The 17,275-nt window shown below is 35.3% G+C and overlaps 3 protein-coding genes across 3 annotated transcripts; 2 read left to right on the top strand and 1 right to left on the bottom strand.

Moving 5' to 3' along the window:
- Positions 1-683: 683 nt before the first annotated feature.
- On the bottom strand, positions 684-7,704 carry LOC133291384 (uncharacterized). Its single transcript, XM_061489643.1, has 13 exons — positions 7,503-7,704; positions 7,208-7,366; positions 6,733-6,981; positions 6,502-6,621; positions 5,952-6,032; positions 5,476-5,571; positions 4,868-4,963; positions 3,704-3,757; positions 3,405-3,608; positions 2,577-2,702; positions 2,218-2,283; positions 1,802-2,101; positions 684-1,459 (listed from the first exon to the last, which is right to left on the bottom strand). Exons 1-13 carry the CDS (start codon positions 7,563-7,565, stop codon positions 983-985), a joined length of 2,091 nt encoding a protein of 696 aa, XP_061345627.1. The 5' UTR covers positions 7,566-7,704; the 3' UTR covers positions 684-982.
- Positions 7,705-8,977: 1,273 nt separating this feature from the next.
- LOC133291407 (protein WALLS ARE THIN 1-like) lies at positions 8,978-11,447 on the top strand. The gene is made up of 7 exons (XM_061489672.1): positions 8,978-9,041; positions 9,172-9,471; positions 9,568-9,630; positions 9,722-9,838; positions 9,933-10,335; positions 10,662-10,813; positions 10,993-11,447. The coding sequence occupies exons 2-7, from the start codon at positions 9,293-9,295 to the stop codon at positions 11,174-11,176; spliced, it is 1,098 nt and encodes a 365-aa protein (XP_061345656.1). The 5' UTR covers positions 8,978-9,041; positions 9,172-9,292; the 3' UTR covers positions 11,177-11,447.
- Positions 11,448-12,756: 1,309 nt separating this feature from the next.
- On the top strand, positions 12,757-14,656 carry LOC133291409 (protein RTE1-HOMOLOG). The gene is made up of 3 exons (XM_061489673.1): positions 12,757-12,895; positions 13,345-13,643; positions 14,019-14,656. The coding sequence occupies exons 2-3, from the start codon at positions 13,374-13,376 to the stop codon at positions 14,442-14,444; spliced, it is 696 nt and encodes a 231-aa protein (XP_061345657.1). The 5' UTR covers positions 12,757-12,895; positions 13,345-13,373; the 3' UTR covers positions 14,445-14,656.
- The last annotated feature ends 2,619 nt before the right edge of the window (positions 14,657-17,275 follow it).

Raw genomic sequence — 17,275 nt, 5'->3', positions numbered from 1 at the left:
TCAAGTGCCGGCAATGGGTTCTGTCAGGTCCAAATCGCTTTCTTGAATGGTATTGCTGATTGCTGGGCTCTTTTGAAGCAAAAACACGTAATTCCAATAAGACCCTTTCAGTGAATTTTGGTGATTAGGCTTCATTTAAATAAATTATCAATTCTGCGAAGTGATGCAAATCTACCTTGAAAATAGCTGCAGAAGCATATGCCCATTTTATTTAGAAGTAATTAAATATCTGGAATAGTATAAACTGATTTCTCTTTCCAAACCTTTTCTTCCCTTTGAAAAGGCAAAGCAAGTTCAATCATAGCTAAACTAAATAATGCCATCGCAAGCTTTCTGAATAAAAGCATAATCATCAGCTGGATTAAGATGCTTAGAAAGAAATTAAGACATTCTTCGTTTGTTATTGATGTGATGTGATGTCCTCCCCAATAAATCCGCGTACGTTACAATGTATACTACTTTTGAACGGATACAACCTAAAAAAACTGCTATTTCGGTCCATAAAAGATATTTTCTTAACTGAGTCCTTCCATGTACTTTTCATACAAATGCCTACGATAAAACTAAATTGAAATGGTTAAAGACTAAATAATAAAACTAGACTTCCATGAAATTGAAACAACATACATCTTTCACGGAATAAAGTGGTGACTCTCCAAAACTATCCTGCGAATTTCTCGTGCATCAACTAATTCTGAATACGTGACGAGTTTGTACAGTATAGCATCCTCGTAAAAGCAGTCAAATATCACTGAAGCGGACAGTATAGTTTCCTTATAATAATGTTATAACAACAAATTTTCAACATGCAAGGTTCATATGTCATTTCTATCAAAATTTTACAGTCAACAGTCCTACACGGTCCAGCACCTCCTCAAAATTTCATACTATTGATGCTCCACTGGTTTTGCGTACACCTCATTTTCTTGTGTTTCTTCAGTAGCGCCTGCAAAGTTCAGCTAGTATAAATTTCAGCTCCTTTTCATCGAGGACCGGATGAGGGACGAGGCTTCCCTTTCATGGAATTCAAGTGCTGAGTGACAAATATAATTCCCATAACGACTATGAGACAACCAACGAGCATGCTGAAAAAGAGAGCACCAGGTTGCCTGGTCTGGACAAAGCCGTACACTCCATTAGAGGTGACAAGAACAAGGTCAGTGAGCCCATCGTTTGAGAAGTCCTCACAGATCAGGACATGTGTAGGTGGACCAGGTAGTTCAATTGTAGCTAATAAACTACCTCCGGGTGATATTACCACAGCTTCTTGTTCACCAGCTGCAAGGATCATTTCCTGACTATCATGCAACCGCAAGGAGAGAGGCTTTAGTGTGGGAATCACCAGACCACCTTCCATCATCCCTGATGGGGAAGGCAGATTTGACCATGTAACACCCGTTGATTGTTGCCACTGCCAAATAGCATCATGACCATGCAAGCCAGGGGAGTATGATGTAATCTGCAAGAAGCGATTTTTACCAAGTCACCAATATCAGTATCAATAAGATCGTGTTTCCATTTCAACCTATTCAAGCACTACAAGAAGCATAACTGATATCTCAAAAGATCATTTATTAGTTTACGTCCAAATTAAATCTCAAAATTTCATATTTCACAAGATTCTGTAAATGTTTTTTCTAGAGAAGTAATCCCCACAGGAATATCTCAAAATACCACAAATATAAATTAATTGAGACTGAAACATTTCAAGAAACAAAATTGAAGAACTAGTTTCGAATGGTGCTCAAACAAACTCTTGAACAAATGTTAAATAACCACAGGAAGTCAAACAATAGCATACCTCTCCCCTATTGGTCAAAAAGACAACGTCGCCATGGCTTCCCTTCCTATGCTTATGACCGTCATTTCTAGGAATGAGAATAGGTGTTGCTACCTCTAAAGAAGACATATCTGAACCATGACTAAAGCTTCTATAAAGTTCTCCGTGTTGGAATAAGTTAAAATGGGTGTAATGACAAATAGATACATTGAAGAGTTGTTCCCGTACTGGTATGCCAGATGTTGCAACAGCCCAACAAGGACGCAGCACTTCCATGGACCCAGAAACTACAGTTTGCTCAGCACCATTTCCTCCAACAGCCTGATAGGATAAGTATTCCACACATCAGGCAGAAGAATATCCCCGCATCTGTTATCATGCTAAATTAACGTGATCTAGCTATTTTTTTACCAAAATATAAGTGAAAAAACATGAACCTGCACATGATCTAGAACTCCATCGCCATTAATATCAGCATGTAGACCACCTTCCTGAAGGTGAAGCTGGGATAAACAAATTTGTCATTACGGATATGAAAAAGATCACAAACGAATAATATGATGGAGCTGAATAAAATTTTGGCTGAAACCAGGCCTGTTTAAATACTAAAATCACAGGAGCAAACATTTTTTAGACTAAGACAATGTGCTCTATAAGCAGTGAACAGTATCAGAATATTCAGCTTTACAACTACTTACAGCCTTCAATAATTATTTAGACAAATTTGTATTGTGACTTAATCAAGACATCCATGGTTAAACACTAAGTTCAAGTAAATTAGTAGTTTTATGCTTACCTTGCATATTGTTCGACCAGATGCCAGATGAAGAGCTTCTATCCCCTCCTTCTGATGAGCCACGATGACATTAGGAACCCACCAAACCTGGGTGTAGTTGGTTATCGTTGGAACATAAGGTAGGTGCTGCATCCCAAAAGAAAAACATTATGAAAAACACAGTAAATTCTATAACCCCCTCCCCCTCCAAAAAAAGCTGGCTTTCCATAATGCCATAAAATGCCACCCATTTTATTTGTTCGAAAACTTCTCTCCTAATGGGCAATAAAACATAAAATAATACTACACAGACATTACTTTAATGTAGCAAACCTCTAATTAAGTATATTTAATAAATTTGGACATGTTATGTTTTACCACAGCTGAGATCTACTACTCTAGTTAAACTAATTTCAGGGGAAAAAAGACACCTGAGTTTCCACCAGGCTATTTTTTTTTTTATTCACTCAGGTTATTGCTTTTGCACATGCCAAGTTTCATACAGTACTATAATCTACAAACATGATAGTCCTCAAATTGTTTTATATGCAAGCCATAAAACTAATTGAAGAATGAATTCAAAATTTATTTATAGTAAGGGCCCACATCAATGAGGAACTTTGATGATCAATACTCTGCACTCCACAGGTACAGAGCACTTAATTACCCCATACAGACAACAAAAGCTTCTAGCTTAAATCATGTTTGGGAAAGAATTCCAGAGTTTCCCAATTAATATCATCTTAAAACTAGTCTCGTTGTGTCAAGAATGGAATTAAGTCTAATGACTGAGAATTATCACATATATTCAGCATCGTCAGCAGTTGCATGAGATGGTTTGAATTTAACCTTCTTAGATTTTGCAGAATTTGCATAATTTGCTGCTTTCCCAATTATGTTTGAAATTTTTTTGGTTGAGTCCTTCCCTGGAGGATGGTTTTCCTCTGGCTTGTGAAAAGGGTAATTCATAGTCTTTCCAGGTGTTCTCTTCAATGTTTTCCTCTTGTGCCGCTTGAAGTGTGCCAGCTTCAACAAAGTATCTTCTCTTCTATCCTGATAATTGATTTTATATAAATGTCAAGTGCATAGGACATTTGAGATTAAGCTTTTGTACAGAAGATTAATCAAGGTTGACTATTATAATGTACCCAGTGATGTGGCATAACTCCCAGGATTGATTCTCTGAATTCCCTGCATTCAAACTAGAATTTCACATGTCATAGGAAGTTATCTTTTAGGAAGATATGTATAATCATAAATAAAGATTTTACAATAACATTAATTTAAATAAAACAATCAACTATGTGAACATGCTACTGTTTCCACACACAAAGGGATTGATGAAGTTTCTCAGATAGACTTGGATGAGTACTGGAGTTCTTCTGGCAAACTCCATATAAACAAACAAATATTTGTTTCAATGATTGATCATATTAAGAGAAAAGGTGGATAACATGAAGGTATGACTAGAAGTCCAGTCTATTGGAACTTGGAAGTAAGTAATAATTTGAAAACAAGCACTGCAACACTTATTGTTGTAAATAAAATAATTATTTAATTATTACAAATTATTTTTATTATCGGGACAGATTTGTTTCCTTAGATTTAGCTATATTTCAAGTAAGTAGTAATTGACCTGTGTCTATATAATGTTAAATAATTCTATACAAAAAATACAAGAAATGATATTCAAATATTTTAAGTTTTCAAGGTGGTATTGGAGCCTCTATGACAATATGATCTAGAGTTGCTACTTACCGCCTCTATTCTTCTAATAAAATATTGAATTTCAACACAATGTAGAGGACGTGTGCATTGTGCACGCTTCAAGTCCAAATGGCTCTTGTGTGAGCAGGCATGTTAAAGATGAAATATATAACCATTCATGAGTTTTCACCTAATAGCTTAAGCTTTTGAATAGATGGTTCATGACAATTTTCAACAGATTTAGGTTATGTTTGGATTTTTTAGTGTACTGTAGAGGAATAGAATGGAGTGGGAAGGGATGGTATTACTTTTCCTTCGTTTGGAAGCTGTTTAGAGGATTGATGAGGAAAGGAAATTAAATTCATAGAAATTGAACTAAAGGGCAGAACAGTAAAATCAATATGTATATTTTTAGGTTATAGTATAATAAATATATTTGAAAAAGAAAAACAATGATTCCACTGCTTTACCCCAAATCCTACTCGCTGAGTAGTGAAAGGTTACAATGGATGGAATGATATTTCTACCACTCCATTCCATCACATTCCACCAATCTAACATACCCTTAGGCTTAGTATTTAAGTGAACAGCTATAATGTAAGTACCTCTCCAGGTTGATGGCTATTCAGAGCATGAACATCAAGCTTGTAGTTATGCTGTGGAATTAGCTGAGATGCATCTGAGGAATGCGCTTCAATGTTCTGAATAATGAAAAGACAATCCAAGTAATTAGAAAAAAGGATGATGCTACACAAGATTATCAAACAAAATAGATGTATGATTAGCATCAATCACACAATCAAACTGGACAACAATATTGGTGGTAAAACATCTAATATAGTGTCAAAAACAGATAAGACTAAGGTTGAAGTTTGATGGGAGGTGGTCCTATTTGTTTCATTGTTTGATTGTTTTTTTTTTTTAATTATAACTTCCCTTCAGTTTTCATGTTTCTTTCTGAACAAAGACATACTGTCTAGAACCTGAATTGCTAGCACCAAGATAAACTTTGAAATAATAAGACAGACAGGGGGAGGGGATACAGAGAGTACACATTATGAATTTATAGATAAAAAAATGTATCCTTCAAACCAATAAATTAGAATAAAAAGGAAGAATGCATTCATTAATAAAAAAAAAATTCAGTTTCAATTTAACATGGCAACACCCAAACAATAAAGCATGCTAAAGACCAAAGAAGAAAGCACACCACCTCATTTTTTCTGCTCCATCGTTCTGTGCCAGATCGACCAGCAAATGCATAAAATGCAAAATGGCGTAAATCCACAGTTCCAGAGTTTTCGGAAGCCTATCCAGGGCAAGGAACAGAATAAATAGTCAAAGTTTTCCACTTAAATATGGGAAGATAACTGACATCTACCTGATTCATATTTTCATAAAAGAAAATTTTAAAGTAAGGAGTCAAACAGTCTCCTATTTATTTAGCTAGTGGATTATGGATGTATAGATTCATAGGGCTACTTATTGCAAGGTGCATAGAGTTTATTGGTTTACTTATGCCAAGCCTTAGTGAAAATTTATTGTTATGTATTCAAATGAGAATAGAAATTCAAATTGACTATTAAGAACTGTTCAATTTAACCCAAAATCTATCACCCCTTAGCAACCTACAATATAGTGAAAGAAAACGAGCACAAAATTTAGCATCCACTAGCAACATGTCTATACCTCCTTTTCAGAAGCACTTCTTCGATGCTGCTCAGCAAACCTAGCTCCCATTCCCATTTCTTCAAAAGGATCAATAAAAATCTGAAAGTGGAAAGCAATTGACATAAGCTATACCAAAACAGTTTATTCCCAAACTAAGACAGCAATAAGACCAAGAAACCAAACACTAGCAAAGAAACAAAGTTTAGATTAGAAGATAATACCAACAACTCCAAGCATAAACTAGAGATGCAAATTATTGCCATTATAAAACTCAAATAACAGAAAAATTTCTGAAACTAAGCACGAAACCCACATTACTATCGCACCTTGTCAAATAAAATTCCTGAGGAACTTTCATGTCTGCCCTTGCAGAGTGTAAAAGAAAGAAAGAAAGAAGATAGCCACGGACTACTGTTACTCAAACTATTAATAGTTTTCACTTTTCAAAAAGGATGGTAAACATCATCCACATTAGATTGTGAGTATTGCCATAGCATATAGAAAAGGGCATACATACTTAGCAAAAAATAATAACAAACCAGGAAACAAGGAGGAAAGTGAAACATACATGTGGCTGCATTTCCATCCTCCCAGCAACAATGATCAATCCCGTATCTCCATGCTTTAGAGTATAATTGCTTATAGAGATTGAAACTTCCCTATGGTGAGCATTATGAGGAAAATCCTCCTGTTAACAACTACTAAAAGAATTAGTATACTGAACATAATATAATAGGATAATCTAAAAGATTATGTTGAAAATTCTATCTTGAGGAATGGTACAACTAAAACATCATACCTGTAAATTATTTTCCCAAAACTTTTGGAGGTTGGAATCAAAACACATTACGGACCAACCCGATGTCACTACAACCAAAACCTGTTTCTGTGGTTGCCCAATTTTATATCGGTCAATATAGCCAGTGGCCATAGCAACAGGGCGTCTCCCAGACTCAACACGCACTTTGTCAGGCAACAGAGACACCTCGGCCAATACACGCGCCTCACTGAACCCTTCATCCACACGCCTACTATGGGGCTCCAAGACCTAAAAAACTCACCATAATTACAAAATCCTGTTACTACTGCTAGTACCAGTTGTAACAAAGTTATTGAGCAAAATCAGCAAGGAAAAAAAAATTAGAAAATGTTCCTGAAAGTATGCACACGTACAACTTCAATTATGAAGGATAAGAAAACAAGCATGAAACTTAGCAACAGAACCAAAATTGGCACCAGCAAAAATGAGGTAACAAGTTCTGATATGAATGTACCTGAATTTTAGCGTCATGAGTAGCTACGAGAACTTCCTTCTTCCCGTCTCCGTTGAGATCAGCAACTAGCGGCGGCGGAAGGCGTTCTGCTTCGTATTTGATTGGGTATTCATCGGTCAGGTGCATCCACGCTTCTTTGAACGAAACGCCACCATCTTGCTGAATGAATTAAAACCCACACAAACATAGTCGGCAGCAATCAAATTAATCAATTGAATTAAATTGGATGTATCAGAAAGCGGGGGTTAGGTTAGGGTTTTAGAGTGAATTTTCGATAACTGGGGGAATAGGGTACCTGAAGAGAGAAGAAAATAGCGAAAGCGGAAAGCATAAGAATGGCCAAATCCCGTTTCCTCATGACTTATCTCACACTCTGTGTGCGTGTGCCTGTTTGTGCAATTCAGCTCTTGTCTCGTCTTCCTCTGCTCAACATTCAACAAACACCCACTTGGTGGACTTGGTGTCTCTCCACTATAGAGGTCTTGTATTGGAAACCAGTGCAGACACCGAACCAATGCCCGTTTAATATTTGTTTTTAGTGTTCAATATATAAATATACATATATTCTTTGATTGTTAATATTGTTTTTATTTGCTAAAAAAAACAGATCACAACACAGATAGAAAAAAATAAATAACTCCCAACTTTCTTTCCAGTTTCAGCTTTATTATTGTGGGAAAAATAATATATAAACAGAAATTGTTATATGACTTAGCCATTTATGCTGTTTGTCATTTAAAACAAAATGGTATAAAAGGGTTATAAATTTCGGAGTTAAAATTATACAGGTCAAAGGAGGCCTTTTTTATCATTGTAGTCTTTATTTAATAATTAATTATTAAATTGACTTTGATTATAAACTATTTTAAAAATTTAATCTCTTCATAAAATATAATATCAATGTGTCCTTGTTTGACTATTGACCATCAAGCTTACTCGGACAGTCCTCTCTTTATTTAAGTATTTTTTGAAAAAAATTTCTACTCAAATAAGTCAAGGGAATACCTGGTATATTTTAAAATTCTAAAAAAAAATTCAATTATTTACCCGGAAAAATAATGATAGTTGAATTCGATAGTTGATAATCAAACTATGATGGAGCATGTTTAGTTGAGTGCGTGCTCGTTGCTCACTAGTTCATCCGGGTTGTAAGGGGAGATTTATGTCATCCTTATTCAGAATTTGTCACTACTTGCTAGAAGCCTTTAATAATTTTGTCATCTTGAAAGTGTTGGAAGTTTCTTCTTTTCTTGTTGAGTTATATCAGGTATCTCCTCGACTATTTGGATAAAAAAATTTTTTTCAAAAAATACTCAAATAGGAAGAGAGTTATCTAGGTAGACTTGATGGACTAGGTCAATCATTAAACAGAAATAAATTGGTGTTATGTTTTCTGAAGAGGTTAAATTTTTGAAATAATTTATAATCAAGATGTAATTAATTATTAAATAAGAGCTACAATGATCAAAAAGCCGATCAAAAGACCTTCCAAAGTAATCCAAAAAAAAATAACTTTCGAAATAAAAATATGGAAGAGGGAACAAATGGCATGTGGGAGCTAACTTAACAAATAGAGATGAAAGCATCTGTTTGAGCTAACTTAACAAATAGAGACGAAAGGATATGTTTGGTGTTTTTTAATATTGTTTTTGAAAAAGATTTAAAGATTTAATACTCCATCTGTGTCTCCTAAGTCCTAACAATAATATATGTTATTTATAAAAAATAAATAAGGAAGAGTTGCATTCCAAAAGCTACTAGGAGTATGAAAAACAGAGATCCATTCAGATAACGACAACAAAGACCAGTTCACAATCACACGCTAGCGGAAAATGTAAGTAATGAACATTTTTAACCCACAAACGACAGCATTCATTGTAGATAGTAAAGACTAAAGAACAAATTTGACTAGTTCTTCTGTTTTCATGTGTGCACAACTGGGTTGATGGATCTGTATCTACCAGACAGATTTTCCCCCCCTCTTTCTCTCGGTCAACCAACTCTAAAAGATTGAACATGTGCTTCTCTAAGTGGATCTGAACTATCCATCAGTATCTGCAAACAAAGCAGAAGACAAATAAGAATATGGTGCCTACACGAGCTAAGCTTCACATAGCCTTAACTTTTTTACAATTTTGTCATGCTGGAAATCATATATTTCTTAAAATTGCACTCAATACGGGTGTAAGCAAGTTTGTCTTTCCTATCTATAGAAACATTACCGCTTTGGTCCTTCTGGGTCCCCTTGCATATTTTTCAGAGAGGTATGTTCTTTCTTTAGCTCTATAGCATATATATATATAGGAACCGGTTCAACTATCTCACTCTTTTTTTTATATATTTGTTTTCCTTTCTTTAAGGAAAGACAGGCCGCGAATAACCAGTTATTGTCTGGTACAATTTTTCCTCCTTGGACTTGTTGGGTACGATTTTTTTATGAAGCTACTCCATTGATCAATCAATTTATAAAACATATTAGTGTAATTTTAAAATCCCCATTTTTGATTCTGATAGAATAACAATGAAAGAAGGATTCTATTTCTTGGGTTTGGAGAACACATCACCAACGTTTGCTGCTGCTATGCAGAACTCTGTTCCAGCCCTGACCTTTCTGATGGCTGCGGTACTCAGGCAAGCTACAATCCTTCACCTTAAAGGTTAAAGCCCTAAGATGAATACTTACAACTTTTTTTTTTTTTTTTTCAATTATATATGTGAAGTGCAGATATGAGAGTGTGCACTTCAATAGGATACATGGTCTGGCCAAGGTCCTTGGAGTCCTTGCTTCTGTTGGAGGAGCTTCAATCATTACCCTTTACAAGGGACCTACCATTTATACTCCACATTTAGCATTACATCAGGAACATTTCATGTCTGTGTTCGGGGATGCCACGGGAAAGAACTTGAGCTTGGGTGGCATTTATCTCTTTGGTCACTGCTTATGTTGGTCTGGTTGGATTGTGATGCAAGCATTTGTTCTGAAAAATTACTCAGCCAAACTCACAGTTTCTGCTTTTACTTGCTTCTTTGGTATTGTGCAGTTTATGACAATTGCAGCATTTTTTGAGAAGGATTCTAAAGCCTGGCAGCTCAATTCAAGTAGTGAGATCTACAGTATTTTGTTCTCGGTTTGTAAATCAAACTTCTAGCTCAATCTGCATGTTTCATTAGTATGTTGGTCACTTCATGTTACCATCTTCACGACAATTATCAATTTTCTTATTGCCTAATGATGCAAGTTAAAATTCAAAGATAATGCAAAACTGTAGCAAGGTTAAGTTTGTTTTGCCTTCTTATTTAACCGAGGTCATAATTGGTGGTGACCTCGACACATCAAGAAAACTTGTTTTAACTATTAGGGTCTACGATGTAACTTGTTTTTATATAATCATTTGCATGTCAAAGGAAGCCAAATATAACAAATAGGATGACAGATTAGGTTGGTTTGTATCAGGGTCTGGTGTCTTCAGGGCTGGCAGCAGCATTACAGATATGGACTATCAGCAAGGGAGGGCCAGTGCTTGCTTCAATATATCTACCGTTACAGACATTACTCGTAGCTTTGGTGGCATCCATTATTTTCGGTGAAGAATTCTTCTTGGGAGGGTAGGTTCTTATGATCCAAGCACCTTTGATTTCATTTGTTTCCTTGAAAATTTTCTGATGGCAAAATATGTTATCCACTTAAATCTTTGAGTTGGATTATCAAAGCTTTGTTACTATGTTATCCATTGCCTCTGGTTTATGCTATAGAAATCTTAATTGTTTTCAATTTTGAGGTGCAGGATTATCGGAGCTTTCTTAATTGTATCAGGCTTATACCTTGTTGTCTGGGGAAGAAGTGAAGAAACCAAGTCTGTCAAAGAGGTCGTAGTCCCCATTGAGCCCGAGAATCAAATGGAAGGAAAATGTGACAGTTCTTCCCTCATCCAACCATTGATTCCTACACAAAACTCTCTAAGAAATTAGGGGGGAAAGGATTTTGTATGCTAGCAAAACTGTACAAGTCCCTTAAGGCGACCGAATATTACAACATTTCTTTGTTGCAGCAGGGTTACCATTTCTTTTATTACTTATTCTGGTTGGTAACACACGATTAAGGGAGTTTGAATGGATCGTCATGATCCTGTTGTCCTATTCTTGGTTAAAAGACAAATGATAAAAAGTTTAGTAGAAAAGCACAGCTGGTTTGTCAGTACCAGCAACTGATATGGATCCACTGCAATATGTAAATATGATACCTCCACTAGTTGAACACAAGAACAGCAACTAGGAGATACATGATTTATATGTTGTATTGAATTGAAAAAACTTCTTTAAAGGGAAAAAGTCTTTCGAAGTGCACAAATAAAAATACATTCATGAAGAGCTAACATAAACTAAAGAGTCTCCGTGAGTGAACTTAATCTACTTTAATTCCAAAAGATAAATACACTTTTAGTAACGTTGGTTTTTACTTCAGAGGAATCTTAACTGATTGAATTATATGGAATTATACCAGATAGGCTCAGAACAACCTTTTCACCCCACTTTTTGTGTAAATCAAATGTTAAGCATAAATTCCAATAAACATCTCGTGATAATAAATGAAAAGACAGGCATATAATATGATACCACCGCTATATTGGATTAGCTGAAAAAAGAAAAGAAAAGAAATCCATAGCCTAACGTAAAAAATAAAAATAAATCCATCGCCTAGTGCTTAATCGATCATGTAGCAGGGCAAAGGTATTACTCACATCCATCCAAAATACCATCAGAAGGATATTTACGTTGCTGTGAACTCTGAAGATTTATTACCTTCATTTGACTCACATTCTCATTCCCCTTGTTTTCTTCTTTTGCATTTTTTTCCATTAGCTAAACGAGGGTTTGATGAATCTGAACTGATAAAAGATAAAATTATCTCCTGTGTAGGTATAAAAGTGAGTGTAACTTATATAAAATCACGTGAAGAGAAAAGAGAAAAAAAAAATATGAATCTCTTACATTTTTATATATATATAAGAGATAAAATTATTTTATAGAAAGATATTAAACTCTATCTTTTATTAATTAACAGGACAATGTCAAAATCATTGAAGTAGTAAACCGAATTGCTCCATTTTTATTTTAACTTGTCATTATCAATTTGCCCTTTAGAAATAGTCACAAATTCCTATGTTTATTTTTCTTTAAAATAATAACGAGGGGAAGAAAATTGTAACAACCAAGTTGTGTTACTACCATGTTACTACCAATCAATCTCACGGTTAGATCGATTATGTTAATCTAACGGTTATATTTATTTTCATCTTTGTATGGTTATGATTTCTCATATTCAAAGTGAAAGTATTAAATATGAAAAATCATAATCATACAAAGGTGGAAATAAATATAAAGTATTAAATTTGAGAAATCATGATCATACAAAGATGGAAATAAATATAACTGTTGGATCAACATAATCGAGTGAGATTGATTGATAGTAACACAACTTGGTTGTTAGAATATATTTCCCCTAATAATAATACTAATAAATCAAAAATCAAAAATCAAATTGTGAAGAAGATACAGAGTAGTAGGTTAGATGTGAATTTTAGCCTTGTTAGTTAAGGTCCCGTCTCAGAATCCTTTAACTGCTAAGCCAGAAAGAAAATAAACAGCTGCAAAAGTGGACGAGTAGCGACACTGCTTCTGGTTTACCAGGTGATTGGATCCGATCTCTCTCTCTCTCTTTCTCTTTTCTATGTTCCGTGCTTGCGATAGTTCATTTCTAAGCTTGGGTTTCTTATCCTAATTTGTAATTTCATCAAGAATCGTTATGATTACTTATATGCCAGTTTGGGGATCATTCTCCCGTCAATTCATTTTTGCGCTACCAAATCTCAATCTTCAATTTCAAAATCCGAATCTATGTAAGAAACGATGTAGGATACCTCGTTGTCAGAATCGGTTGAGATCACTGTATCAAGAATGTTCTTCAAACCCTTGAAAGAAAGGCAACATTTAAATTCCATCACTGCTTCACTTAAATCATGGAAATATTAGACATTAGACGTGCATTCTTGTGATTTCATCATGTTGGTGATGATTTGGTTAAAGGTTCGAATCATGTAGAAACTTCTGTTTTATAATTATTTGTTGTGACTGTATAGGGAAGTCAGTGTTCTCCCCAACTTTTGCAATGGAAGCAGAGTTGGATCCCGAGCAACAGCAGATGATGGGAGGAGGTTTTCCCCAAACAATGGAAATTGATCCCAGAAGGGCTCGATTTCCAACCTCCATTGTGTGGTCACCACTTCCTGTGATCTCATGGTTCATTCCTTTCATTGGTCACATTGGCATCTGCAGAGAGGATGGAGTGATATTGGATTTTGCGGGGCCTAATTTTGTGTGTGTGGACAATTTTGCATTTGGATCTCCCACTCGATATCTTCAAATAACCAAAGAAAAGGTATATATGCTTGTATTTATATTTTCTTTCTTGTGGGAAGAGAACACAGAAAATGTTTGTTTCCCCTTAGTAAACACATTTATGCATGGGGAAAAAAAAGTCCTGAACTAAACTGGGCTTTGCTGTTATCTCTTGGGACAAATCAAGATACAGAAAGCAAGATTATAGAATGAGTTCTTTGTGAAACAACTTCATGTCTGTAACTTTCTTTTGTGCTATTATTTTTGCATCATGCTGTGATTTACACAAGCTGGACCCCTATGATAGCTATAAAGACCTATATTTCAAAGGAACTACTTAATTTGTCCAAATTGTTAACCCATTGGTTTTTTGCTTCTCTATTGCTTCTCTAATGTTGTTGAAAATAACTGTCAGCAATGTTGCATCCCTTTGGGTCAGTCTGCATACAATGGTGAGGAATGCTACATGCAGGATGAAACCGGAGTAGGTTTGAGGACTTGGGATGCTGCACTACGAAAGAGCACTCAAGAATTCCAACATCGATCTTACAATCTCTTTACGTGCAACTGCCACTCGTTTGTTGCCAATAATTTGAACAGGTTGGGCTTCCAGTCTGGTGGATGGAATGTGGTGAACCTTGCAATTTTCATTTTATTGAATGGACGTTGGGTCAGCAAAGTATCTATGCTGCGATCTATCATACCATTTGTGGTTGTATTTTTTCTTGGAGTCACATTTGGGGGCTTCACCTTCCTAAAATTTTGGTTCCTCTTCACTTCCGTTCTTATTGGTTGGTTCCTTCTTGGTACCTACTGTTTCAAAGACATGATTCAGTTGTAGTATATGTTTCTCTTACTGGTACTTGTTCTACTTTGTATAAAACTGTAATACATTCCAAGTTTATGAAACATTACAATATACTTTGTATTTCGATGATAACGTTGCTTCTATAGGACTTCTTAGTTCTTATACATGAGGTATCAATTTGTTAGATAATGGGGCATGTAGCACCTTCATGTCCCGTTTCTTATTGACGCCCAGACTGTCTGTGTGACCTCTCTAACAAATCGCGGTTGGTATACATGGATTTTGATTGGCCCTTCACATACTGTGTTTTGCCTTTGGAGATAGGAGGGGAGCTGCTATTTCATTTAGTCCTGAATATAGCTACTTTGATTTTTAAGTTATTTTGAATTACAGGAGCAAGAAAAAGCAGAGTGCAGAAGATCAGTCGCGTAAAAGGTACAAATTCTTCACCACCATCTCACAGGCATACGAGACTAAGCACATCTTTGATGCCACATCTAGGACATCATCTTTGTCTTCTAGCTTAGCAATTTTTACATTTTTTTATTATTATTCATCTTCTTTTTTTTGTATAGTTTTATTATTCATCTTTCACAATTGCATTAACAACCCGTTGCAAAGAACACAAGCGTATGTCAAATATTGCATTCTTTTATTAAATTTTCTTTTAAAAGCGATATGTAAGTTGCAAAGAACGCGACATGTGTCATATACTACTATTCTTGTATTTTGTTTATTAAGTTTTATTTTAAAAGCTATATGTGGGCCAGAAGAGAGGGGGGGGTAGGGCTGGCAATATGGGCCAGCCCGCCCCGGCCCGCCCCGGCCCGCCACTAGCCCGCCAAAAATGGGCTGGCCCGTCCCGGCCCGTTTTGACAAAATGGGTTGAATTGAGTAACCCGGCCCGTTTTATGAGTGGGCTGGCGGGCTACGGGCCAGCCCGCCTAAAATAAAAAAAATAAAAAAATTAAATACAAAAAATTAAATTCTGCATAAAATCACATAAAAAAATCTGCATAAAAGCATACAAAAATCTGTATAAAATCCTAATGTGCTTATGAAACCAAGAAGATCAGTGTTTAATAATCTGCATATAAATATGCATCTTTCAATCCAAAAATAATAATAAAAAAATAAAATCATATCAGGATAAAATAGAATAACAAAACAAGTAACAAAGTGTTGTATGAGCAGTCCACAACAATTCAAAAAAGCCACTTGCAAGCAGAGAAATCTAAGATACGGAGCTACATAACAATTGGGTAACCTAAAAAAAAAAAAAAAATGACTTGGCGGGCTAGCCCGCCCCGTGGCGGGCTGACCCATATGGGCTGGCGGGTTTGGCGGGGCGGGTTTGGCGGGCTGGTGGGTTGAAAGACTCAACCCAGCCCGCCCCATTTGGCAGGCGGGGCGGGCCAGCCCGGCGGGCTCAGCCCATTTTGCCGGCCCTAGGGGGGGAGTGGGGTTTATTCTTGCGAACAATTTGTGTATGGTCAACTCTTGAAAAAAGATATTCGTTTTGGTACGAGTAATATTCGGGTGTCAAACAATGAAGATCTCAAAAAAGGATGGCCAAAAGTAAAAGTTGGAATTATTCTCCTTGTTACTAGAATACATTACGTTACTAAACATGGGTATTCAGTACAAGTTGTGCTCAAACAACTCTTAAATAAAATACTTTTATCCGAGCGAAATTCGTGTATTAAACAGCGTAGAACTAAGGTGGTGTTTGGTTTGGAGCTTTTCAAGAGATATCTATGTTTCTCAAGTATGGCTTTTAGAAACACCATGTTTGTTTCAACATATTTTCACCAAAAATCCATCTATGCAATTTGTATGGATTTATGAGAAACATAGATATCTGCACTGTTTAGAAACCCAATTTGAAGGTGGAATTTTTTGGAAAATTGGTTATCTCACTTTTAATGCAATGTTGATTTCATAAAGTTATCTAATTTTCTCAGTAAAGTTTTTTCTCACCAAATAATTTTTTTTTATATTTTTCTACGTATCTCACTTTTCAATCATTTCTCTATCTATTACATTTCCCTACTATTCCAAAAAAAAATTCTTAACCAAACGCTCCCGAAAAGACGAATGGACAAAAATATTTTCTTTTTGGGTGCGGATGAGATTGGGCTTTAGTGATACATTGTCTCGTAAAAAAAAGAGGACCAATTGAATTTCTTATAGGGCACCCGCATATCTTTTCCATCCGCGCTACCTTTATCACTTAAATTGTTTTCTTCGTAACCCGAATCTATTCGGTTAACAACATGGACCTTGTCTGATATGCTAGCAAAAATAAGCCCCTTATTTGGCTGTGATTCGGTGGGACCATCTACTTTTTCAGTGTTTTGTCTTTAGAGAAAAGAGTTAGGAAAAAATATTTGTTCTTTTAAATAACACAATTTATGTCAATTCACTCTCATAAAGAGATGAGACTCACATCTTTATATTGTTGTCCACTTTCTCTCCTCCTTTATCTATTTTTTTTTCTCACGTAAAATGACACAACTTTATATTCTTTAAAATAATACACATTTTTTCCAAAAAAATATTCGTGTCATATATAAACCCCATATGGTTTCAATGGCAGAGCCATATTGGAGTTCGATGGTGCCTTGACCCTGGCTTATGTTCTCTTCCTTCATAAATTATCTATTGTTACGGAGAGAAAGAAAAAAATAATTTTTCGATTATAACTATATATTCCTGAAAATATATATTTATAACTATTGCTGCAAAATAAAATTTCTGTAGTAACATACTTTTATAAATGCTTATAAATTTTGATAGGATTCTAGTTATTTAATGTAAATAAAAAGAGAAAATAGATATAAAACTTTTGGCATATAGAAATT

Source organism: Gastrolobium bilobum, unplaced genomic scaffold (assembly GCF_033153095.1).
Source record: "Gastrolobium bilobum isolate Gb01-03AN ecotype WA unplaced genomic scaffold, APGP_CSIRO_Gbil_v1 utg12132, whole genome shotgun sequence".
Taxonomy (NCBI): Eukaryota; Viridiplantae; Streptophyta; class Magnoliopsida; order Fabales; family Fabaceae; genus Gastrolobium; species Gastrolobium bilobum.
The sequence above is the reverse complement of the archived record's forward strand: the minus strand, read 5'-3'. Positions and strand labels throughout refer to the sequence as shown.